This window comes from Panulirus ornatus, chromosome 43, assembly GCF_036320965.1.
Source record: "Panulirus ornatus isolate Po-2019 chromosome 43, ASM3632096v1, whole genome shotgun sequence".
Lineage (NCBI taxonomy): Eukaryota > Metazoa > Arthropoda > Malacostraca > Decapoda > Palinuridae > Panulirus > Panulirus ornatus.
The window spans coordinates 28,310,876-28,338,791 of NC_092266.1; the positions used below are offsets into that span (position 1 = coordinate 28,310,876).

The following is a 27,916-nucleotide window of genomic DNA, read 5'->3' on the forward strand; positions in this document are numbered from 1 at the left end:
ACCTTGAAATATTAGCAAATAACACCCTAGACGTTGAGCACGGAGGGTATTCTTGAGCTACACCCGCTACACAGTCTTGGATGTATATACAAGTCGCACCCAAACGACAGATCCCACATAGTAATGAATGAACATCCACCAGTACGACAGACCTAATGATATTTGTATGTTACACCATCAACGCTCACTTCTTCAGGCACAATCAAGTTAGACCAGTAACATGGGGTTGTGGCGTTATTCATTGTTGGGAGCTTAAGACAGTACGTATGAGTCAGCTCAGAGCCCAGTCGTAAGTCTACCTCTCTATATCCTTTGTAATCAGATCCTGACAGCTATTATGGGTGCGAGTGTTCCTGGTATGGCTGGATGGGTGGAAGGAGAGGCAGCATCACTACCCCGTCCCAGCTGGATCTCCCCTTGCCACTGTTGACGCTATCTGGACTTATCAGTTTATTTATTCTAGTGGAATGTTGGGCTGGTGGTCGTGGGAATCTCGCTCACCCTATCCAACCCGCCATGCCAACTCGTTCATTCTATATCACAGCCAAGTTGATCTTGCCAACCTAATATGAACTCAATTGTTTTACCGTCCACAATACGATATACAGTATGACAACAAAGCAAATTATAATTCCTTAAACTATTACTCAGAATTCTATTGGCCCTGATTTCTGAAAACTTCACTACGAACAAATGACAAGTAATCTACTTTTCCCTTATTGGTGTGTTTGTGTGTAAATGTTACAAAAAATGACGGGAACTTATCTCTGGAAACACAAGTACCATGTGTGATGATGCAGAGCACGCTGTTTGCAGTCACGACCGTCCAGAACAAGCTACGTTCCTTCCTACACAAAGAGGTGTCTTGTGCCTTGCTGATATCATATCTTTTGATAACGGGAAACAGCATCGTCTGTGCAGCCGAGCTGCCAGTGTACCACCTGAGAGTATCATTGCATTAGTTAGTTGCTGTTTTTTGTCGACTCCCCGAACACCATACCAATACACATCACAGCCTCCACCTTTACCCACTTACCCTGCCTGGGAAACATCCATAGGAAGGATAAAGGTTTTATCCTTATTGTACAAGGCATATCAGAAACGGGGGAAAAAACTAAAAATTTTTTCACAAACAGTACGGTAACATAATTTACTAGTGCACTTTAAAATGATGCCTCCTGTATCCATACTCGCTCCTTCCGTACACCCCTTCCCTTCCTTCCGTACACCCCTTCCCTTCCTTCCGTACACCCCTTCCCTCCTGTCCAGCTCCCAGGCAAGTTATGGAATATTTCCAGATTTTCCCGTCTCTTCTTGCCTTATATTATTTCGATCATTTGGGAAATATCTTTACATGGCACTCTGCCAATGATCCGTGAACTCCATTCATTTCTTCCCTCGCATACCTGGGCCCACTCGTCTGGCATCTGGTCTCAGAAGAGAATGTTTCCATATATTCAGTAGTATCAGTGTTCGTTACTCTGATGACACTTTAATGAAAATGATATCCAATCTTGTATTCTTACCATGACAACAAGACTTGCATTTCGTGCTTAGAAAAAAAAATTACTCCCTTGAACCTTCGTTCACAATTCTTGCAAAAAAAAATCACCACACTGCAGAGCAAGTAACTGAAGCCACTGATTATTTTCCTTCTATCAGCTTAAGTAGTTGAGGTGAGGATTGACGGCCAGATGCCTAGATGGCTTGGTGTTGGGAAGTGTGAGACACTGGTGGGGCGGACGCCAGGTGCTGCTGCCCACAGCTCCAGCCCACCCTTACATGCACCGACCGCCTCGCTCAGCAATGCCAAAATCAGAATTAACTTGAATGGCCTTGTGAGGGTGGCAGCGAGCTAGGCTCCGGCCTCCCACCCACGTCTCATACCTGCCGCTAGTAAACCCTTTATCACTATCGTGCTACCCTTAGTTATGATGGCCTGACTATTATACCCTAAGGATTGTACAATCGTGTTCAAGGGTCGTAACGTCGCCGTAATCAAGGGTCGTAACGTCGTCGTAATCAAGGGTCGTAACGTCGTGATCAAGGGTCATATCATCATCGAGAAGATGGTGGAGATACGCGGCACCAGCGTACTGCCTTTGTTGACAGTGTGAGCTAGTTAGTGGAAAGGCAGGCATTCATGATCCCCAGGAAACACCGGCAAAGGCAGAAACGAGTATCAGCTTCCGCTATGGACTCATACGTGAGCAATTCCATTTAATTCAGATGGTCTTCTTCACGATTATGACAAAACTGCGACTTTAGGTAAGTTCATGTACTACTATGCCTTCCTATTGGTGTAGTAGGCCCCTAAGCTAAGCACATTATTTACGTAAACATTTTCATGTATGTTTTAGATTCTGTGATATGTTTCTAGTTATGGTCACCATTGGGATATTCAAGTTTACTCACAATTTGCATGTTAGACTTTTTTCTGCATATATCTAAAGGGTTTCCACATATACTGCAGTCTTTTAGTCAGGGTTGAGAAAAACGTCACGGATAGTAGTATGAGTGTGCGAAGGCTGTGTTTAAGTGAATGAGGGAGATATGAGTGTATAAAGTCTAGTGAGAAAGTGGAGGACTGTTGGGATGAGGATGTATCAGAACTTGGCGTGTGAGGGTTGTGTATAAAGCCTGTGTATGGGTGTATGAAGGTTATTTATGGATACATGAAAGCAGTGTATGGGTGCATGAGGGCTGTGGGTGTATGATGGCAGTGTACGTGTGTAGCAGGGTTATGTATGGGTGTATGAAGGCTGTGTGAGTTAAGTATGGGTATATGAAGGCTGTGTGTGTTATGTATGAGTGTATGAAGGATATGTATAGGCGTATGAGGGTTGCTTATGGGTCTATGAGGCGTGGGCCAACAACAGTCAGCAGAACTCGTCACTAACCTCCTGGTGTGTGCCCTACAGTGTGGACCGGGCGCAGCCGTTTACCTTCCAGCTGGGCTTGGGCCAGGTGATCAAGGGCTGGGACCAGGGTCTGCTGGACATGTGCCCCGGGGACAAGCGTCGCCTCACCATCCCCCCAGAGCTCGGCTACGGTGACCGTGGCGCCGGTGAGGTCATTCCCCCAGGTATGTATCCCCCTCCCCACCCAGACATCATCTCGTGTCTTACTCATGACGCTTCTTCTGTTCTTCATTATTTGTTTCCCCTCATTCACCATCATCTGTCGAAAACCACTCCACCATCCCACCCCTCACTACGTGAATATGGAGGCCGATGTAGCCTCAACCCTCTATCGAACAAGCCATATACTTCCCAGGTTGTTTTGTCTATAAGAGTCTATATTACCCTTGCTAGAGCTTAACTTAATGATTTCCTCACTTAGCTTTGTTTCAGTGACTCCTGGTGAGAGAGAGAGAGAGAGAGAGTGAGAGAGATGGTTTTTGCTCTTTCGCAAGCTGCCCCCCCAAGCTTTTTTTTTTTTTTTAATTGTTCCCACGCCCCTGGTAAATGCTGAAAACAACAGGTTGAAAAGTCTCTGCGATGGAAAAGGGAGATTAGAAGGTGGGACCCAACGAAGTTAAAACTTCCGCCTTATAAGCACAAACAGGTGCACTGAGGTTTAGAAGAGGTCATTTACGGTTAGAGTTATAGGGAGAGGTTATAGGTCTTAACCCTCTCCACCATGGAGTAAAGAGGAGTAAGGGATAACTTGATTACAACTCTTAAGTTTTTTGAAAATGTATGATGAATTTAGCAATGAAGTTCTTCGGAAGAGGTATGGATTTAACAACCTGTAGGCCATGCTATTAGATTAAGCAAGAAACTCGTTCGAAAAGATATAAAGTAATTTAAGAGGATAAAGGTAGTGGGTGGATGGATGGAATAAGATCGAGATAATGAAACTGGATAGCTTGCAGAAATTTACAAAGCTGTATGGTTGAACATATTCAAGAGATGCTGTCTCAAGAATGTAAAACTCCCTTCCCTTAGAGTACAGATGGTAACTACGCAAAAAAAAAAAAAATGGAATTCAAGCAGACATGCCACGACAGGATGTATCATTGATGGAGTGTCAGAGACAAGACAGGAGATACGGTATTAAAGCCGCGATGGCGAAGCCGGAAACAATAGCGTTAGAGTATAGGCGGGGTCAGTAACCGGGAACGGTGGAGCAGCCCAAACTCTCCAGGAGTTGCCACAGTGCCTCTTTCGCTGCACACTTTCCCCACTACCTGCCTCACACTTAGCCACGTTGTTGTTCGAGATTACTTATCTACCACACAAGCGCACACAAATGATACAAGAATTATATATATATATCATATAAAGCTCTGTCAGCCAGGATCGAACCAGGGATCCCTTGTGCAAGAGGCAGGCATGCTAACCGCTAGGCTAAGGGAAACAAGCGATAATTGCTGTTGCTCACCATAGTAATGCGAAGGGTATTCGAGTACTTAGTATTTCGAATAGTTGTTTCCTACAATACAGTCCCTTAGCCTAGCGGTTATATGCCTGCCTCTTGCACAAGGGGTCCCAGGTTCGATCCTGGCTGATGGAGCATTGTATGTTCTATGAAGGTGCGCGTTCATGTACACTTTATTCGTATATATATATATATATATATATATATATATATATATATATATATATATATATATATATATATTCCCTGGGGATAGGGGAGAATGAAAACTTCCCACGGATTCCCTGCGTGTCTTAGAAGGCGACTAAAAGGGGTGGGAGCGGGGGACTAAAAATCCTCCCTTTGGTTATTAATTTTCCCCCAAAAAAAAGAACAGAGAAGGGAGCCACGTGAGGACATTTTCTCTGAGGCTTAGTTCTCTGTTCTTAGCACTACCTCGCTAACGCGTGTTATGGCGAATATATATATATATATATATATATATATATATATATATATATATATATATATATATATATATATATATATTTTTTTTTTTTTTTTTTTTTGCTTTGTCGCTGTCTCCCGCGTTTGCGAGGTAGCGCAAGGAAACAGACGAAAGAAATTGCCCAACCCACCCCCATACACATGTATATACATACGTCCACACACGCAAATATACATACCTACACAGCTTCCCATGGTTTACCCCAGACGCTTCACATGCCTTGATTCAATCCACTGACAGCACGTCAACCCCGGTATACCACATCGCTCCAATTCACTCTATTCCTTGCCCTCCTTTCACCCTCCTGCATGTTCAGGCCCCGATCACACAAAATCTTTTTCACTCCATCTTTCCACCTCCAATTTGGTCTCCCTCTTCTCCTCGTTCCCTCCACCTCCGACACATATATCCTCTTGGTCAATCTTTCCTCACTCATTCTCTCCATGTGCCCAAACCATTTCAAAACACCCTCTTCTGCTCTCTCAACCATGCTCTTTTTATTTCCACACATCTCTCTCACCCTTACGTTACTTACTCGATCAAACCACCTCACACCACACATTGTCCTCAAACATCTCATTTCCAGCACATCCATCCTCCTGCGCACCACTCTATCCATAGCCCACGCCTCGCAACCATACAACATTGTTGGAACCACTATTCCTTCAAACATACCCATTTTTGCTTTCCGAGATAATGTTCTCGACTTCCACACATTCTTCAAGGCTCCCAGAATTTTCGCCCCCTCCCCCACCCTATGATCCACTTCCGCTTCCATGGTTCCATCCGCTGCCAGATCCACTCCCAGATATCTAAAACACTCCACTTCCTCCAGTTTTTCTCCATTGAAACTCACCTCCCAATTGACTTGACCCTCAACCCTACTGTACCTAATAACCTTGCTCTTATTCACATTTACTCTTAACTTTCTTCTTTCACACACTTTACCAAACTCAGTCACCAGCTTCTGCAGTTTCTCACATGAATCAGCCACCAGCGCTGTATCATCAGCGAACAACAACTGACTCACTTCCCAAGCTCTCTCATCCCCAACAGACTTCATACTTGCCCCTCTTTCCAAAACTCTTGCATTCACCTCCCTAACAACCCCATCCATAAACAAATTAAACAACCATGGAGACATCACACACCCCTGCCGCAAACCTACATTCACTGAGAACCAATCACTTTCCTCTCTTCCTACACGTACACATGCCTTACATCCTCGATAAAAACTTTTCACTGCTTCTAACAACTTGCCTCCCACACCATATATTCTTAATACCTTCCACAGAGCATCTCTATCAACTCTATCATATGCCTTCTCCAGATCCATAAATGCTACATACAAATCCATTTGCTTTTCTAAGTATTTCTCACATATATATATATATATATATATATATATATATATATATATATATATATATATATATATATATATATATATTTTTTTTTTTTTTTTTTTTCAAACTATTTGCCATTTCCCGCATTAGCGTGGTAGCATTAAGAACAGAGGACTGGGCCATTGAGGGAATATCCTCACCTGGCCCCCTTCTCTGTTCCTTCTTTTGGAAAATTAAAAAAAAATTGAGAGGGGAGGATTTCCAGCCCCCCGCTCCCTCCCCTTTTAGACACCTTCTACGACACGCAGGGAATACGTGGGAAGTATTCTTTCTCCCCTATCCCCAGGGATAATATATATATATATATATATATATATATATATATATATATATATATATATATATATTATATTATACTTTGTCGCTGTCTCCCGCGTTTGCGAGGTAGCGCAAGGAAACAGACGAAAGAAAATGGCCCAACCCCCCCCCCCCATACACATGTATATACATACGTCCACACACGCAAATATACATACCTACACAGCTTTCCATGGTTTACCCCAGACGCTTCACATGCCTTGATTCAATCCACTGACAGCACGTCAACCCCGGTATACCACATCGCTCCAATTCACTCTATTCCTTGCCCTCCTTTCACCCTCCTGCATGTTCAGGCCCCGATCACACAAAATCTTTTTCACTCCATCTTTCCACCTCCAATTTGGTCTCCCTCTTCTCCTCGTTCCCTCCACCTCCGACACATATATCCTCTTGGTCAATCTTTCCTCACTCATTCTCTCCATGTGCCCAAACCACTTCAAAACACCCTCTTCTGCTCTCTCTTCCACGTTCTTTTTATTTCCACACATCTCTCTTACCCTTACGTTACTCACTTGATCAAACCACCTCACACCACACATTGTCCTCAAACATCTCATTTCCAGCACATCCATCCTCCTGCGCACAACTCTATCCATAGCCCACACCTCGCAACCATACAACATTGTTGGAACCACTATTCCTTCAAACATACCCATTTTTGCTCTCCGAGATAATGTTCTCGACTTCCACACATTCTTCAAGGCCCCCAGAATTTTCGCTCCCTCCCCCACCCTATGATCCACTTCCGCTTCCATGGTTCCATCCACTGCCAGATCCACTCCCAGATATCTAAAACACTTCACTTCCTCCAGTTTTTCTCCATTCAAACTCACCTCCCAATTGACTTGACCCTCAACCCTACTGTACCTAATAACCTTGCTCTTATTCACATTTACTCTTAACTTTCTTCTTCCACACACTTTACCAAACTCAGTCACCAGCTTCTGCAGTTTCTCACACACACACATATATATATATATATATATATATATATATATATATATATATATATATATATTATATATATATATATATATATATATATATATTTTTCCAAAAGAAGGAACAGAGAAGGGGGCCTGGTGAGGATATTCCCTCAAAGGCCCAGCCCTCTGTTCTTAACGCTACCTTGCTAACGTGGGAAATGGCGAATAGTTTGAAAAAAAAAAAATATATATATATATATATATATATATATATATATATATATATATATATATATATATATATAGTGAAATATGATTGGAGAAATGAAGGTCACTATAGAAATATACAGTTGATTTTATCCCTGGGGATAGGGGATTAAGAATACTTCCCACGTATTCCCTGCGTGTCGTAGAAGGCGACTAAAAGGGAAGGGAGCGGGGGGCTGGAAATCCTCCCCTCTCGTTTTTTTTTGTTTTTTTTTTTCAAAAGGAGGAACAGAGGGGGGCCAGGTGAGAATATCCCACAAAGGCCCAGTCCTCTGTTCTTAATGCTACCTCGCTATCGCGGGAAATGGCGAATAGTATGAAAAAATATATATATATATATATATATATATATATATATATATATATATATATATATGCCCATACAGCATATATACATACATATACATAAACCTATACACAGACATATAAACACATGTACATATTCATACTTGCTTGCCTTCATATGTGTATGTGTGTGTGTGTGATCATCATTATTCAGTTCTCCGTGCCAATTTGTCTACCATAAAAATCATAGGAGGGTGGTCTCTCTCTCTCTCTCTCTCTCTCTCTCTCTCTCTCTCTCTCTCTCTCTCTCTCTCTCTCTCTCTCTCCCCCCCCCACACACACACACACCACCACCACCACCACTAAGAATTTTTCCCCAAATATTGATTACTCAGTAAATGACTCAATAATTTTTGATCAATTAGCTTCAGACTTGATAGTGATGCAGAATGATATGGATGATCATGGGGGTTGGAGTAGACCTCCAAAATCAGTCATAACTCCATCCCGCCAGAGATGCACCCATCAAAAGCTACACTCCCCAGACTAACATGAATCACTCTTTTCTGTCTGTGCTCTGAGCATCATCAGTCCTCACATTACAAACACCATTTCAGCATATCCTAATACTTTTGATTTGTAGGATGCAACTGCCACAACAAAGACATTAAACACTTACTACTCAATTGTTGTGCACTCCCTGCTCATGCAACATCACTATACTTCATGAACTATGGTCCCATTTGGTTTGCATTATCTGCAAACATATTCAGGGAAGAGTCCAATCTTCCATTAAGACATTACGTATCAAGAAGAGTAATGGTCCCAGAACAGAACCCTGCAGCATTCCACTAGTAACCTCCAATGATTTTGAGTAGGCTTCTGTAACATGCTTCCGTCTGAATCTCTGCCTCAGCTTCTTTTTAATTGACAATTTAGTTCTGCTGAATTTTGGAAAAGCTTTAGTGAATCTTCTACCTTGTCCACAACATTCTTTTCAGTTATATGTATATTCTTCTTCCTTGTTCAGGAAACCATTACATTTTTTTTTCTACACTTAGTAATGTTACTTGTACACTTTAGTCTCCAGTCCATGATTCCAAACTTTGGTAAGTCCCATATTATGCACTTGTGTTTCTAGAAAGTGTCACTCTGTTGTCTTGGCACTATCTATGTACTACTGCTACCTTAGTCCACACTGAATGTTTTGGGACTGTGGACATGGAAGAATTCTTAAAAAGTCCAGCAATGCTTAAAACTTAAATGAAGCTATGTACTGGGATACTAAAATTCCACTGGTTAATGTATGATATGCTATTCTGCTGTCAGGTTCCTTTTTGGTAATGTTGATACCCATATTCTAGTAAATTCCATAATCTGGCCCAAGGTTGCTGGATTTAAGACATCAAATTGCACTATGAAAACCTGATTTTCCAGATGAAATTTTTTACTTGTGAGTCTAAGTATTAAATCATGCCCTTTCTTAATGAGTGATAGCAGCAGTTTTCATTATTATTTCCATCCTTGTTCTGATGAATCCCTATATCCACAGATGCCACACTGGTGTTTGAGGTTGAGCTCCTTTCCATTGGTGATGCCCCACCAGTAGTCAATGTATTCAAGCAGATCGATGGTGATGATGACAACCACCTATCTAAGGAGGAGGTAAGAAATGGCAGTGGTGGTAATAAGGTGATGTGCCTGCAGTCATGGATCCATGCAGCTGCCATCACTCTTTTTGCTTCCCTCTCAGCTTAACATTATTACTGTTAGAGCTTAAGAGTTATCATTTTGAAAAGTAATACATTTGGTCCTCACTATGCCAGTGGGTTACATTCTTAGAAAACTGCTCATGAATCAGAACTTATTTTTCCCTTTTAGAAGTACAGAATAAGGGGAGGGGGTGGCATTCCTGCCTATGGGTACTGGAGTAACAGTCAGTTTTCTAAACTTAATAATTACACAAACTATATTATATATTTGCCTTAGAAAGAAAGTTTCATAAAATACATGAGATTAATAAATAATTATTATGACATGGTTACAAAGTATCAAAACATTTCTATACTTGCCACAAAATTGAAGACTGGCTGATGGTGGAGGTAGTGAGATGGTTAGGTTCTCAATATTTTTATTTGTTACTTTTAAACACTGTTTTTGTTCCTAAGTCACTCTGACAAAAGTTTCAGGTCACTCAATTTATGTGTCCATAGCTAAGTCATCTCATCATAGTCTAGGTTTTGTAAGAACAGAGCACACAGTTGAGCTAATTAAGTTCATGCACCTCAGCAATTCTAGACAGTCTCTAGCCACTCTCATGTCTCTTTATTAAAAGTAGTTTAACTTTTAAGTGGCCTCTGCCACTTTTTGTTGAGAGGGGTAGTACACAAAGAAGAACTACCAGGACTCATGTAATTCATGACAAAGGTTGGTCAACAAGTTACTAAGACTTGCAATAAGTCAGCAAAACTGTAGCTCAGATCACTCACTACAAGTTGCACATGTATACAAAGATCAACATATTGAAACAGAGGTGTTAGATGAATACATGCACAGCAGAGCAAAATTAGTGATTTCATATCATAGATGGCACTGGCTGCTTAAGCAAGCTTCAGTACACAGGTGGAAGTAGTTTGCATGGTGAACTTGAATATGTACCCACTTATATAAGTGGATTTCCACCTTACATACATATTAGATTTATTGGTAATAGATTCACTCATTTATATAATCCAATACACGTAACTCAGACACTCGTATAGTGGGGACCTGATGTAAGGAAAAGAATACCACAAGAGTTTTACTGAGATGTACAGTGGTTTTTCTGGTAAAGAAAGTTTCTTTCAATTTGTATGGAGGTGTTTCAAGATGGAGACTTTAAGAAAAATTTGAAAAAGGTTACAAGGGAAAATAAAGATACCAACATCCTCCACATAATAATGTCTCATAATATGACATTTTACACATAAGACATATAAGAATTAGATGACAGTCCTTGCAGTTGTGAACAGATTTGAGAAACAACTTTTTTCTTATAACTACTGCAATTCTGTTTTTCCTTTAATTATTTAATGTTGGATGAACTGCAGAAAGTTCCTCACAAACTGGACAAATACCAGTCTTGATTTTCTGTTTCCCATTATGAAATAAAGAAATACAAGTAAAGGATACTTACAAGATAAGAGTGAGTTACTAAAATTTGAATGGCTACAGTATAGTGCCAAAGTTACCAAGGAAAGCCTCTGGCAAGGGATGGCAGATGGGGCGAGGAGGGGATGAAGGAAAGTGTGGGAAGGCCATCTGACAAAAAATTCAGTAAGTGTGCTTATCACTTTTTATGATAGGAAGACATGTAAACACAAAGGATATACAGAAACATGTGAGTTATACCTTAAATGGCCATTAGATATTCCTAAAGATAATGTGAAATTTCCCTAGTGAAGGCAGCAATTGGTTGAATTGAATGACCTTCATTCACTAAATGACACTCACCACTGCATATGGTTAGTGTTTACATATTTACAAAAAATCTTATATATCTGCCATTTCCTGTATTACTGCCATGAACAGATGAAGATATGGCCTCATTCACTCACATCCACTCTTTTGCTGTCATATGAATAATGGACTAAAACCAGAACCTATCCATAATCAGCTCCCACAAACCTTTCTGTGGTTTCCCTCAACTGGTTCATATTCCCTGGTTCAGCCCAGCAACAGCACTTTGTCCCCTGTAAACCAAACTACTCCAATTTGCTCAATCTCTTGCACACCTTGCATCCTTCTGCATGTTCAGACCCTGAACCTTCAAATCATATTTCATGAGATTTACAGATGCTTGCATTTGAATGAATAAATCTGAACACTCCAGAATTATTTCCAGAGATTGAGTCTTTGTAACCACAAAAATATCAAATTATTGGTGGTTCAAAATAAGCCTGTGAAAACTAGCACTCACACGTTGGTTCCCAGTATTTGGTATGAAAATCATCAAATGATGCCAAATGACATTTGATGGTTGATGAAGAAATATTTTAGGAAATTTTTAGATTTTTTACTCATCATGCATTTTATTGTGACACCACAGCAAAATACTTTGTAATTCTTATCTCATCTTTTGGTGATCAGGTTCTAAACAAAGTCACATTTCAGTCAGTGATTGTTTTCACCACAATTAGTTTGTGCTTTTATCCATTAATTCCTGTCTCCAAAGCAAAAATAACCATTTAATCAAGAGTAAATTACAAAAGGTCATCAATTAAGATGTGAAATTAAAGTTGCTGAGAAGGTTAGATAATGGCAAGAAATTTAATGTCAGAATTGCAAAAAAGATATATGTGACATATGTGATATATAGGTTTGCTAATTGGTTATTGCACACCAGCTTTGGTCTTCAATAACAGTAAAGGTATAAATAAACTTGAAAATGAATAATAAAACCTTAAGAAATATACTTGACATCCCAACAACAGTAAATCACTCGACATTCAGAAAGAATGAGGAAAATCTAGTTTTATCATTTTTTTGATAGGACTGACACCTGTACATGGTGATTCAGGCAATGTTGTCTCTACAGAATGTAGTACATTTATACTGATTGCTCTTCATCTCTGCCACTGGGAGGGCTAGAAGTGCTGCCGTTGTTATCCACCTTAATGGTAACAGACAAGGGAAAAATGTTAGAATAAACAACTGGGCATCTACACTACCAAACTAATTGTCTACAACTACAAACTTGATTGTCCACAATGTTCATTGCTCTGAATTTAGCAGAAATCACGATAAACTGTTTAATTATCCCTGATTCCTGGACCCCACAACTTGCCCTAAATACCTTTAGATCTGAATGTAAAATACTTGACCTTGAAGCCAGATACAGCTATGCAAGTATTACTGGTCAAGGAATTCAAATCAAATTGTTATGGATTCCCTCTTATATACAGTAGGTCTATGAGAGTATGATGAATTTTAAGGTTTGCCCAAATTTTCTTTTGATATAAAGGCTGTTGAAAAAAACAGAGTAGTTGATTATTTGTTGTAAAACTGTAATTAAGAAGGAACTAACAGTTTCATTTGAAGCAAATAGATGATTGTAAGTAGGTATAAGTACATCTCTTTCCCATCACAATGAAATGTGTCAATTAAACCATGTATATGAAGAAAGTAACAAGATCAGTAGACAACAAGATATTGTTATAGTTAGATGAATGTTAGGTTATAGGTACTACTGGTGTTTTGACCTGTCTCAAGATGTTAATCATGTAACAAGTAGAGTTTATGGCGAGAGATATGGACACACACTAGAAATCTATGTCTTAGCCTGTTAACAAATAGAATGTATTAGAGACAACTTCAAAGAAATCCAGCTTGAAATGGCATATCTTTTTTTTCTTTTTTTTTCTTTTTTTTATTATATTTTGTTGCTGTCTCCCGTGTCAGCGAGGTAGCACAAGGAAACAGATGAAAGAATGGCCCAACCCACGCACATGCACATGTATATACATACACGTCCACACACACACACATATACATACCTATACATTTCAACATATACATATATATACATACACATCCACACACGCATATATACATACCTATACATTTCAATGTATATATATATATATATATATATATATATATATATTTTTTTTTTGCTTTGTCGCTGTCTCCCGCGTTTGTGAGGTAGTGCAAGGAAACAGACGAAAGAAATGGCTCAACCCACCCCCATACACATGCCTTGATTCAATCCACTGACAGCACGTCAACCCCGGTATACCACATCGCTCCAATTCACTCTATTCCTTGCCCTCCTTTCACCCTCCTGCATGTTCAGGCCCCGATCACACAAAATCTTTTTCACTCCATCTTTCCACCTCCAATTTGGTCTCCCACTTCTCCTCGTTCCCTCCACCTTCGACACATATATCCTCTTGGTCAATCTTTCCTCACTCATTCACTCCATGTGCCCAAACCATTTCAAAACACCCTCTTCTGCTCTCTCAACCACGCTCTTTTTATTTCCACACATCTCTCTTACCCTTACGTTACTTACTCGATCAAACCACCTCACACCACACATTGTCCTCAAACATCTCATTTCCAGCACATCCATCCTCCTGCGCACAACTCTATCCATATATTTGTATTTTATTTTGCTTTGTCGCTGTCTCCTGCGTTTGCGAGGTAGCGCAAGGAAACAGACGAAAGAAATGGCCCAACCCACCCCCATACACAATGTATATACATACACGTCCACACACGCAAATATACTTACCTATACATCTCAATGTACACATATATATACACACACAGACACATACATATATACCCATGCACACAATTCACACTGTCTGCCTTTATTCATTCCCATCGCCACCTTGCCACACATGGAATACCATCCCCCTCCCCCCTCATGTGTGCGAGGTAGCACTAGGAAAAGACAACAAAGGCCCCATTCGTTCACTCTCAGTCTCTAGCTGTCATGCAATAATGCCTGAAACCACAGCTCCCTTTCCACATCCAGGCCCCACACAACTTTCCATGGTTTACCCCAGACGCTTCACATGCCCTGATTCAATCCACTGACAGCACGTCAACCCCGGTATACCACATCGATCCAATTCACTCTATTCCTTGCCCTCCTTTCACCCTCCTGCATGTTCAGGCCCCGATCACACAAAATCTTTTTCACTCCATCTTTCCACCTCCAATTTGGTCTCCCACTTCTCCTCGTTCCCTCCACCTCCGACACATATATCCTCTTGGTCAATCTTTCCTCACTCATTCTCTCCATGTGACCAAACCATTTCAAAACACCCTCTTCTGCTCTCTCAACCACGCTCTTTTTATTACCACACATCTCTCTTACCCCTTCATTACTTACTCAATCAAACCACCTCACACCACATATTGTCCTGAAACATCTCATTTCCAAAACATCCACCCTCCTCAGCACAACTCTATCTATAGCCTACACCTCGCAACCATATTACATTGTTGGAACCACTATTCTTTCAAACATACCCATTTTTGCTTTCTGAGATAATGTTCTCGCCTTCCACACATTTTTCAATGCTCCCAGAACTTTCGCCCCCTCCCCCACCCTGTGACTCTCTTCCGCTTCCATGGTTCCATCCGCTGCCAAATCCACTCTTAGATATCTAAAACACTTCACTTCCTCCAATTTTTCTCTATTCAAACTTACCTCCCAATTGACTTGTTCCTCAACCCTACTGTACCTAATAACCTTGCTCTTATTCACATTTACTCTCAGCTTTCTTCTTTCACACACTTTACCAAACTCAGTCACCGGCTTCTGCAGTTTCTCATAATATCTTATTGTAAATTATAATATACTTGAAAATCTCATACTGTATTTACTTGTGGCATCTAGTAGACAAATTTGCTATATAAGAGACAATAAAATGAAAAAATTTGTTAACAAATTATGTCATAATTATCTGCCCACTGGAGTTTGACAAAGACCCTTCATAACCTCTTTAATTCTCATGTGCTACCGATTACAGAATGAGCCACTGATAGCACCAAAATTTTAAAAATCTAAAAACTCATGGGTATAAGCAAGTCTTTGGGTCTCCTGCACCTAACTGTGGCCATTATTTGACAAGTAAGATAAAATATGGTTTAATTTGTTTGGCATTTTATGAACTGCTACGATAGTATAAAAGAAGAGGAGTGATATGATGGAAACAATGGAAAACCTATTGAATCTCTAGACAAAAGACCAGAATCAAAGGACCATACTGATAAAAATTACCATTATTTAGGAGGTGGACAAGCCATTATATAATAATTTCAAGGATGAATAAAATGAGAAAACTCTGAAAAATTTCTGGTGTAAGGAGTGCTTTCAGAAGTTTCAAAGACGCTAAACCTTGCATATAACCCCTATGACTGGGAAGACTGTCATTACTGATACTGAGACAGCACATTGACTCCCTGATTATCTGAAAAACATTTTTGATAAAGAAGGTAATACACCTGAACAGGTGGTTCATGATGATGAGACAGGAATATACTGAATATGAATCCTAGCTGAGACATTATTAGCAAGGGTAAAAAGAGTTCTGAGTTAAGGCACCCAAAGATCTTTAAGCATCTCGTAGGAGGATGTCCATTGGAAGTTTTTAAGCTTCAGCCCATGCTAGTGTTTCTTTCAGAAAATCCCATGGGCAGGTAAAGTGTGCATTTCCTGTAATTTAATATTCTATCAAGTGGACTTTCAGTCGCTGAAAATAATTTTCATAAGTGATTAGTCAGGTCTCTCAGTCCAGCTGTAAAGCACTACTGTGCAAGGACAAACTCAGTCAGTAAAATAATGCATATTCTTGACAGTGCACAAGACCATCCAGAACATTTAACTGTGATAAATCCATATATTAGGTTGGCATATCACCCAGAAGATAACTTCCAGATTCAGTCCATGGATCAAGGCATGACTCCTGCCTCAAGGTATATTACCAGAGGCCATTCCACCAATTCCTTAATGGTACTAGTGGGGATGGTAAGCCTTTGATTAGGGAAGGAATGGTGGAAGCATTATAGCATTATGAATGGTGTAAACAACATCACTGTCTCATGAAAAGAAGTAAAGGAAGTCACACCCTTAATAAGAATGGTGTTTGGGGGTAAGGTATAACCTGAGTGTGTGCGTAGTTTCCAGGGTTTGGACATGCATAAACAATACCCAAAAGCTAGGAGACAGTTGTGACAAGCCAATTTTGGCTTTGAAGAATTGAAGAACAAGATATGTCTGAGTTGCCTGAAGCACATTCTGAGGACTTGACCAGTGAGGAATTCAAGCATTTGGAGCAGAAAAATTCCAAAGGGAAAGGGGAAAAAGACTCCCTACCACAAATAACTATACAATTAGAATTTCTTAATACCTATATAAGGTTATGGAATTTCCTAATACCTATACAAGGTCTTTAGTTTTCTGGATAGCTAAAGAATTTTTCACATAGTTATATGGAGCTTTGCAAACAGAGAAAGAGGCAGTTTACATAGCTAAAATTGGATAATTTCTTCAAAAGACAATGCAGACTTCTCCACCTCCACTTGAAACAGTTCTTGAATCAGATAATTCAAGGGGTGACACAGACTACCCAAGTGCACCTCTCTTACAGCAACTATCATTCCACCCCATCCCACTCCACCACCACATTTTCTGATTACAATGATATATTCAAAATTAACAATGGAATTCTATGGTTAGTAGTTCACAGTAGTTCACTAACCAAGTAACTCCTCCTCCTCATCCCACACTCAGAAACCTTTTAATTCCCTTTTGTATTTACAGTTCAGTGATTCTTATTGTACTAGTACAGTACTTGATTCAGCTCATGTTACACCAGCATTAAATATGCCTTCCCGAAAATTTTTCTCATTTTGTGGTAAAATATCTATATTGATGTATGTCCATCTACCTTATATATTGTATATTTGATCGCTTCTACCCACTTTGAAATTTTTTTGGGTTGTTTTCAAATCTACTAGAGTGAAAATTTCTTCAAAGTATAACACTGAATCTTACTGTACATTACTTTAGCTACTAGTATTTGTTTGTCCATCCCATTTGCTACAGCTGACATGGGAACAAATAAAAAGGATTTGATCATTAAATTATATGTAACATCATTAATAAAAAATGTTTAATTTTGTCTTCAAGTGCACTCAGTGCCTATTTACTCTCTATCATACCCACTATTGCCTGTCCTTTCAAGAACTAACAACCTGGAGGAGTAAGGAATGCTCTCTCTGATATGATTAACTGTGAACCTAATGAGTGAGGTACTTCCTCCTGGAGCCAGCTCCCAAAATTAAATTCCTTGAACATCACAATTTCCTATACTAGAACTGTATGAATATCCATTAACAATATGACTTTGAATGCATACATTGTACTGTAATACAAAAAGCAACTTTAACATGACTTGCAATGTCAAACAACAGGGTGTGCAAGCTCATCATATGTGTGTGGTCAGCTTATCTTCACTGCTTGTTTGATATGATGTCACTTGGTAAAAATATATGAACTGCAATTAGAGGACATTATTCGTTAACTGCAGTTAGGTAATACAGATAACGATTTTCATCTATGGATGAATAACTGTGTTTTTTGTTTCGTAATGAGTAACTGCTGTGTAGCAGCTGTCTGTGTCTGTCACATCCCCATCACATGAATAAATACCACTGTTAGGCTAGTGTTTGTGTGTGTGTGTGTTTGTGTGTATATGCACAGTGGAGTAAAAACAGGAAACAGTGTCACTACCCCCCCCTCCAGCGAGGTAGCACCAGGAAAACAGACAAGAAAAGGCCACATTTGTTCACACTCAGTCTCTAGCTGTCACGTGTAATGCACTGAAACCAAAGCTCCCTTTCCACATCCAGGCCCCACAAAACTTTCCATGTCAATTCCTGGTATACCACGTTGTTCCAATTCACTCTATTCCTTGCGCGCCTCTCACCCTCCTATATGTTCAGGCCCTGATCGCTCAAAATCTTTTTCACTCCATCCTTCCACCTCCAATTTGGTCTTCTACTTCTTATTCCCTCCACCTCTGACACATATATCCTCTTTGTCAATCTTTCCTCACTCATTCTCTCCATATGTCCAAACCATTTCAACACACCCTCTTCTGCTCTTTCAACCACACTTTTTATTTTCAAACATCTCTCTTACCCTTTCATTACTTACTCGATCAAACCACCTCACACCACGTATTCTCGTCAAACATTTCATTTCCAACACATCCACCCTCCTCTACACAACCCTGCCTATAGCCCATGCCTCGGAACCATACAACATTGTTGGAACTACTATTCCTTCAAACATACCCATTTTTGCTCTCTGAGATAACATTCTCTTCTTCCACTCATTCTTCATCACTCCCAGAACCCTCATCCCCTCTCCAACCCTGTGATTCACTTCCACTTCCATGGTTCCAACCACTGCTAAGTCCACTCCCAGATATCTAAAGCACTTTACTTCCTCCAATTTTTCTCCGTTCAATCTTACATCCCAATTAACTTGTCCCTCCACTCTACTGAAAATAATCTTGCTCTTATTCACAATTATTCTCAACTTTCTCCTTTCTCACACTTTTCCAAACTCAGTCACCAACCTCTGCAGTTTCTCACTGGAATCAGCCATTAGAGCTGTATCATCTACGAACAACAACTGACTCACTTCCTAGGGCCTCTCATCCACAACAGATTGCATACTTACCCCTCTCTCCAAAACTCTTGCATTCATTTCCCTAACCAACCCATCTATAAACAAATTAAACAGCCATGGGGACATCACACAACCCTGCAGCAGACTGACCTTCACTGGGAACCAGTCATTATCCTCTCTTCCTACTCATACATGCCTTACATCCTTGGTAAAAACTTTTCACTGCTTCTAGCAACTTACCTCCCACACCATATACTCTTAAAAGCTTCCACAAAGCATCTGTATCAACCCTACCATATGCCCTCTCCAGATCCATAAATGCTACATACAGATCCATTTGTTTTTCTAAGTATTTCTCACATGCATTCTTCAAAGCAAACACCTGATCCTCACATCCCCTATCACTTTGGAAACCACACTGCTCATCCCCAATCTAGTGCTCTGTACATGCCTTCACCCTCTCAATCAATATCCTCCCATATAATTTCCCAGGAATACTCAACAAACTTATGCCTCTGTAGTTTGAACACTCACCTTTATTCCCTTTGCCTTTGTACAATAGCACTATGCATGCATTCTGCCAATCCTCAGGCATTTCACCATGGTCCATACATACAATGAATATCTTTACCAACCAATCAACAACACAGTCACCCCATTTTTTAATAAATTCCTCCGCAATACCATCCAAATCTGCCACCTTGCCGGATTTCATCTTCCATAAAGCTTTCACTACTTCTTCTCTCTCCACCAAATCATTATCCCTGACCCTCTCACTTCGTACACCACCCCAACCAAAACACCCCACATCTGCCGCTCTATCATCAAACACATTCAACAAACCTTCAAAATACTCACTCCATCTCCTCACTCTATTACTATCTGTTATCACTTCCTCGCTTGCTCCCTTCACCAATGTTCCCATTTGTTCTCTTGTCTTACGCACTTTATTTACCTCCTTCCAAAACATCTTTTTATTCTCCCTATATATATATATACATATATTCTTTTTTTTTTTTTCAAACTTCGCCATTTCCCGCGTTAGCGAGGTAGCGTTAAGAACAGAGAACTGGGCCACTGAGGGAATATCCTCACCTGGCCCCCTTCTCTGTTCCTTCTTTTGGAAAATTAAAAAAAATTGAGAGGGGAGGATTTCCAGCCCCCCGCTCCCTCCCCTTTTAGTCGCCTTCTACGACACGCAGGGAATACGTGGGAAGTATTCTTTCTCCCCTATCCCCAGGGATGATACATATATATATATATATATATATATATATATATATATATATATATATATATATATATATATATATATGTTATCCCTGGGGATAGGGGATTAAGAATACTTCCCACGTATTCCCTGCGTGTCGTAGAAGGCGACTAAAAGGGGAGGGAGAGGGGGGCTGGAAATCCTCCCCTCTCATTTTTTTTTTTTTCAATTTTCCAAAAGAAGGAACAGAGGGGGCCAGGTGAGGATATTCCAAAAAAGGCCCAGTCCTCTGTTCTTAACACTACCTCGCTAACGCAGGAAATGGCGAATAGTTTAAGAAAAAAAAAATATATATATATATATATATATATATATATATATATATATATATATATATATATACACACACACACATACACACATATACTTACTTCCTACCTGAGGAGTCCCTTCATTCCTTAAGAGCTCCTGGAGCACTCAGGAAGCTGGCCAATTCCATTACTTACGACCATAGGTCATGAAGTATTGTGATGTTATGTGTGTGTCTATGTGCTGAGAGTGCAGGGCAATTCTTCATGGGCAGAAATGTTGAAATCGTGTTTGTAGAAATAGATGAGGCCAAGTGCATAGTGGTAGTGTGAGTTGTGTTTGTTTTGGGAGTGTCATTTCTAATGGGTATATGTCTGGTGGGTCATATTTTACGACTTAGTTGTTAGTTGGTTGTTTAGTGCTTGTAGGGTTATTATAGTGTGTTCAGTTCTGTTATTATTATATTTGTTGAGGATTGGGGGAACTGTGAGTTGATGTTACTGCTGTGTGAGACAGGGGTAAGTTTTTTATTTGTACTTGGAGGTTGGGAGTTATTTACAGAGTGGTTTGAGTGGGAGCGGTCAGTTTAGTGCAGTTTCATATGACTGGGTGCCAAGTATGTTAAGATGGATCTGTATTTAGAAGATTTTTTTTCACATTAAAGTTACTGAGTGTTTATGATTGCTAAGAAGCTAATGATTGTTCAGAGTGCACTCTTATATGTGGTTTGCAGCTTTGTTATTTTTGCTTACAAAAGGGTGGAAGACCTGGCATGTGGGGCATAGTTTAAAGTGAAGCAGATGAATTGTTTGCATAAGATGTGGAGGGATTCTTTTTCTTGTCCAAATCTGATGCCAGTTAGAGTTCCAAGGGCATTTAATTTGTTGTCTTGCATTTGTATTTGATATTGATGTGGAGAATGAATGTCGTGTATTTAATATGTGATGCTTACAATGGTCAATGTTATGTTAATTGAAGAGATTATTATTTATTTACCAGCCCCAAGGGGAGGATGAGGAGCTGGGTTGGCTGCCAGTTGACCACAGGTCCATGTATGACCCACAGTCAGCAACACTAATCACTGCTCTCTTAATGTACATTATTTACTCATATTTGTTCACTTTGCATGTATCAGTCACACAGCTGTCATCTCATGCCCCATTAATACTATATAGTAAACTGCCAACCTCACAATAATTTGCTTAGCTTAGTCTTGGTTGGTAATAAACACAAGAGCTCCCTTCAGTATCAGAAATCCTACCAGACACTTGTATTCTTATATCTCACATCATGAATTTACGATCCTTCACTTAATGGAACTGATATAGCAATTTATGTACACATACCTTTAAAAAGGATAAGTGTTGACATTGTCCTCCTTCAATCTGCCTCATACTGTTTACTCAGAGTATAGTCCACAGGTGAAGTTGATCACTCCTCCAAAAATATGAGTACTGTATAAGTTTGTTTCTCCACCACTGCCTTTGCCTGAGCAAAGAGGAAGAGGAGAAAAAATTCTACCTCTGTAATCCCCACATGTCATCAAAGACAACAAAAGGGAGTGGGAGTGGGGGGATGAAAACCCTCCCCTTATCATATTACAATTTCTAAGAGAAGAAACAGAAGGATCCAGGCGGGGAATGCTCATCCTCCTCGAATGCTAGGGTGTCTGAATGTGTGTGTTTGTAACCAAGTTGAGAAGTGGGAAGTGATAGGTGGTGTGTTTGAGAAAAGAAATCTGGATGTTCTGGCTTGAGTGAAGTGAAGCTCAAGGGTAAAGGGGAAGAATAGTTTGAAAATGTCGTAGGAGAAAATAAAGGGGTCGGTGAGAGGACAAGAGCTCAGGAAGTAGTAGCACTACTCCTGAAGCAGGAGTTCTGGGAATGTGTGGATAAAGTATAAGGAAGAAAATTCTAGATTCATGTGGGTAAAACTGAAAGTGGATGGAGAGAGATATACACAAATATATGTATGGGAGTAAGATAGATGGTCAACAGGTATTATTAGATTATGTACTAATTGATATGCATGTGAAAGAGAGATTTTTGGATGTTAATCTGCTGAGAGGAGCAGCTGTTGGGATGTCTGATCACTATCTTGTGGAGGTGAGGGTAAAGATTTGTGGAAGTTTTCTGGGAGAAGAGAGTGGTGAGAGTAAATGAGCTTGGAAAGGAGACTTGTGTGAAAAAATACCAGGAGAGATTGAGTGTGAATTTGCAAGATATTCATGTGGCATGGGAAAGGTGGGAGGTTGGCAGATCAGAAAGGGTAATGAGTGGTGGGATGAAGAAGTAAAGTTGCAAGTGAAAGATAAAAGAGGCATTTGGGTGGTACTTACAGGGAAGGAGTGCAAATGATTGGGAGATGTATAAGAGAGAGCAGCAGGAGGTCAAGGGGAAGGTGCAAGGGTTGTTATCTTTTTTTCATTTCCTTCATGCATTTGCCCTGTTTCATGTAGCAGAGGGTGGCGACAGGAATGGATGAAGGAGAGCAAGTATGAATATGTACATGTTTATATATATGTATGTATGTATATGTATATGTATTTAGGTATATTTATTTATTTATTTATTTTGCTTTGTCGCTGTCTCCCGCGTTTGCGAGGTAGCACAAGGAAACAGACGAAAGAAACGGCCCAACCCACCCCCATACACATGTATATACATACACGTCCACACACGCAAATATACATACCTATACATCTCAATGTACACATATATATATACACACACAGACATATACATATATACACATGTACATAATTCATACTGTCTGCCTTTATTTATTCCCATCACCACCTCGCCACACATGGAATAACATCCCCATCCCCCCTCGTGTGTGCGAGGTAGTGCTAGGAAAAGACAACAAAGGCCCCATTCGTTCACACTCAGTCTCTAGCTGTCATGTAATAATGCCCGAAACCACAGCTCCCTTTCCACATCCAGGCCCCACAGAACTTTCCATGGTTTACCCCAGATGCTTTACATGCCTTGATTCAATCCACTGACAGCACGTCGACCCCGATATACCACATCGATCCAATTCACTCTATTCCTTGCCTGCCTTTCACCCTCCTCCATGTTCAGGCCCCGATCACTCAAAATCTTTTTCACTCCATCTTTCCACCTTAGGTATATATGTATATATTCATGTATGTGAACATATGTATATATATATGTATGAGTATGTGAGTGGATGTGCTTCTCTTTCTCTGTTTCCTAGCATTACCTCGCTAACATGGGAAACAGCGATCGAGTATGAAAAAAGTTGCACTTCATTACATTCACTGTGGATAACTTTCATCAGATCCCCATGATGTGACTATCTGAATATACTTGATAAAATCTAGATACACTACATTTTATACATTATTTCTTTTTCTATTTTTTCTGAGGAGGGGGTATTTTGTTTTATTACATTCTTCAATGATTTTAAGTTCAAAAGTATTCTGTAAATCATATTTGGATTGTTTACACATTATTATTATTTCTTCACTTACAGTTTGCTTTCCCCATATTCCTCCTCAGGTTTTAGATTACATCAAGACACAGCTACCTGAAGAAGAAATTGAAAATGGGCAAGATCCTCATAAAATCACTGAAGAGATTTTCCATCATGAGGACAAGGACAGGGATGGCTTCATCTCCCATGAAGAATTCTTAGGACCTAAGCATGATGAACTTTAAGCAGAAGCATGCCATTCATAAGCAGCCTCTGTCATCCCTCGAAAAAGGGGTTAAGTGTGTGCAACATTTTTCTTTTCAACTTGCTCACATGGGTGCTATGAGTTCTAATTTTGTATTAGATGCACCAAAGGAGTTTTATATATATATATATATATATATATATATATATATATATATATATATATATATATATATATATATATATATATATATATATATATCATTATACAACCCAAGGACCCCTTTTATGGGACTTCTTCAGCTTCAAGGTTATATTCCACACAGAAGTAGCAAAAAGATGATATCCTTTAGAGTGAGAAGGTCCTAGATAAGACTGTATTCCTTTTTGTTCCCTGACAATGATACAACCAAGTCGAAGGCAACTTCTCACTCATGGCAGAATCTGGTAACACCTATCAATCTATCTAATTGATATATATATATATATATATATATATATATATATATATATATATATATATATATATATATATATATATATATATATATACTTTACATTTTTCAATGAAAATCTTTACAAAGCTACAACAATGTGATAATGGGTAAAACTTTCAAGCACACTTGTAATGAATATTACACCAAGAAGGTCTTGTAAGTTTCCCATTCCTCTGTCCCTTGTAACACTCTTCATCTCTTCTGGGGCAGCACCTACTAGATCAAGGATGGCTCCTGAAACTTTACCAACTTTCACTGGCCTATATATTGTATTATGGTGTGGCTTTAATCTCCCACATTTCCAGTTTGTTGATAGAGTCAATAATAGATACTATTTTTTCACTATTCAGCAGGTCATTAATGAATTTAGATTTATTGTGATACTAAGTATTTAGCTAAGCCTTAAGAGGAACTGCTTATGGGGTGCAATCAATTTTGGTTGTATATAGTTTATAGCTGTCTGATTTTATCCCAGCTGGCTTTGCTCTGAATGCTATGTACAGTTGTAATGTTAGACTGACCTTGTGCACAATTTTTTTACACATGATATTTAGAATTGCGTGTTTTTTATAATATACAGAAGTATTAATTTTATCCAGAGAATCTTAAGAGCTGTTGTTATATTTTATATGATTTTTATTACACCTTATCAATGAATTATCACTGTCATAAAGTACTGGGTAACTTTTTCCCCAAACTTGTCAGCATGGTTTAAGTTACTATAGAGGACAGAACTGTTAGTTTGTTACAAGTTTCTAAAGTGATGCACATAGCTTCATAAAATCATACTTGAATTCACCGACTCATTGCACTTAATGTGCTCATTCTGTTTCTACTGCTGCTATATCACAAGGTAAAGAATCAATAACAAAAGTAAACACTCTTCTCACTACATGTCAGATATTAATAAGTATATAAACGTAACATGTTGATATGTGATATATGCCAAATAATTCACTTTTTTATAATTAAGAGCTTTCAATTACCGTATTATTGCAATGACTCCAGGAAATGATATTTTACACCTAAGAAGTCTTCCTTTTTGAAGTCTGGGATTTTATAAGATTATTGCAAGCATTTCATTATACATCCTTTGCCCTGACTTAATCCACTAAAACATTACAATAAGTCATGACCCATTTGTAACATGCAAACTCACTATTACCTTTTCATAAGAGGGAAACTGATTTTTTTACTGTAACGCAGATGTATTTATCCTTTTAAACAGTTTCATCAGTAAACTATGAATGCAACTACTATATCATACAAATACTTTTCAGTATTCAGCCAAATACATAAAATCAAAAGCACTGTGGCTTCCAAACTACAGAATAAACTTGTATTCCAGAAAAGAGTAATACTGTATACAAGATGTGTATATGTGCAGATTCACCTCTTTGATATCACTAGAATAATTCACACAGATCCTTGGCATATATGGTCATCATTCGGCAAATGGAAATTTTGATGTGTAACAACCTTTATTATTAAAATTAACTGAGTTGATAGAAGTAATGTGAGGGGGAAAACTGGTCAATGAAATGTAGTACAAGATTTGATTTATTATTTTAACAATCAGGAAGTGAGACTTTATGCTTCACAGGGAATGACTGTCAGGTTTGAAAGGCTGTGCTGCAAAATATTAATTTATTGTCTTGAAAACATAACTTATTAAATATCAATCATCACTCACTTCACATTCACAGTTTTGACAGATATTTCCTGAAAAAATGAAAATGTTATGTTGTGTGAGTGGTGAATAGAATGTAGACATTCCTAGCGCATCAACCTAGCCATCACCAACGAGGTGACTTTGTATTTATAGAGATGTTGAAGTTTTAGATTTGTATTTATATTTTCTTGTTGGATTTTAATACTAACTTTGTACTCTTATCAACCAGTAAATTTTATTGAAAACTTACTATTTGATTTTCAAAAATAATTCCTATTATCCATAGCAGTACTCAAGGCTTGTAAACTATCTGAAAGGCTAAAGTTCTGGCCTTTTTCAGACTTTCTCAGGCCTGAATAGACCATTTTTCAGAGCCTTTTCTGCAAGGGTTAACTTCCATATAGAATATATGCATTATCTGTTATGAGGAGCTAAACTCCTTATAATTATAATATCTTTGTAACCTTGCTTGCAAATTATTGATTTAACAGTTGCCGTAAACAAAAAAAATTATAATTTTCAAAGAATGTTGATCTTTTGACCCATTTTTCCAGATTAGAAGGTTGAGATTCACACTAAATTACAATTTCCAAGCCATTTTAGGACTTTTGCAGACCCAGCAAATCCTGAGCATAATCTTTAGAAGAGAATTACTTCCACAATAAACCCAATACATGTGGAAGATTTAATGAATAATAACATCTTCAACATGTATACTGAACTTATACACTTATACACTTAATCCTCATTGATACTGTGATCATTCAATAACTGAAAAAATTTGATATTCCAGTATCTTTTCCAGCAAATCCTCTTTGGAAACAAACTCCAAAACCTAGGGTAAGTTGTTTTCACATCAAAACTATTTATCACATTTTACCACACAAGGTATTGATTGAGTGGGTGAAGGCATGTACAGAGCATCAGATTGGGGAAGAGCAGTGTGGTTTCAGAAGTGGTAGAGGATGTGTGGATCAGGTGTTTGCTTTGAAGAATGTATGTGAGAAATACCTAGAAAAGCAAATGGATTTGTATGTAGCATTTATGGATCTGGAGAAGGCATATGATAGAGTTGATAGAGATGCTCTGTGGAAGGTATTAAGAATATATGGTGTGGGAGGCAAGTTGTTAGAAGCAGTGAAAAGTTTTTATCGAGGATGTAAGGCATGTGTACGTGTAGTAAGAGAGGAAAGTGATTGATTCTCAGTGAATGTAGGTTTGTGGCAGGGGTGTGTGATGTCTCCATGGTTGTTTAATTTGTTTATGGATGGGGTTGTTAGGGAGGTGAATGCAAGAGTTTTGGAAAGAGGG

At 39.0% G+C, this 27,916-nt stretch overlaps 2 protein-coding genes across 2 annotated transcripts in view; one reads left to right on the top strand and one right to left on the bottom strand.

Moving 5' to 3' along the window:
- The window catches only part of LOC139762452 (uncharacterized), a 28,002-nt gene extending 25,088 nt beyond the window's left edge, over positions 1-2,914 (bottom strand). The window contains exon 1 of the mRNA XM_071687353.1: positions 784-2,914. The gene's annotated coding sequence lies outside the window, so the exon portion shown is untranslated. The remainder of the gene's footprint in view (positions 1-783) is intronic.
- Positions 1-26,854, top strand: part of Fkbp14 (peptidyl-prolyl cis-trans isomerase Fkb14) — a 36,231-nt gene extending 9,377 nt beyond the window's left edge. Inside the window, exons 2-4 of the mRNA XM_071687365.1 lie at positions 2,922-3,085; positions 9,628-9,740; positions 24,319-26,854. Of these exons, the coding sequence (XP_071543466.1) occupies positions 2,922-3,085; positions 9,628-9,740; positions 24,319-24,477 (436 nt within the window). The 3' untranslated portion in view covers positions 24,478-26,854. The remainder of the gene's footprint in view (positions 1-2,921; positions 3,086-9,627; positions 9,741-24,318) is intronic.
- The last annotated feature ends 1,062 nt before the right edge of the window (positions 26,855-27,916 follow it).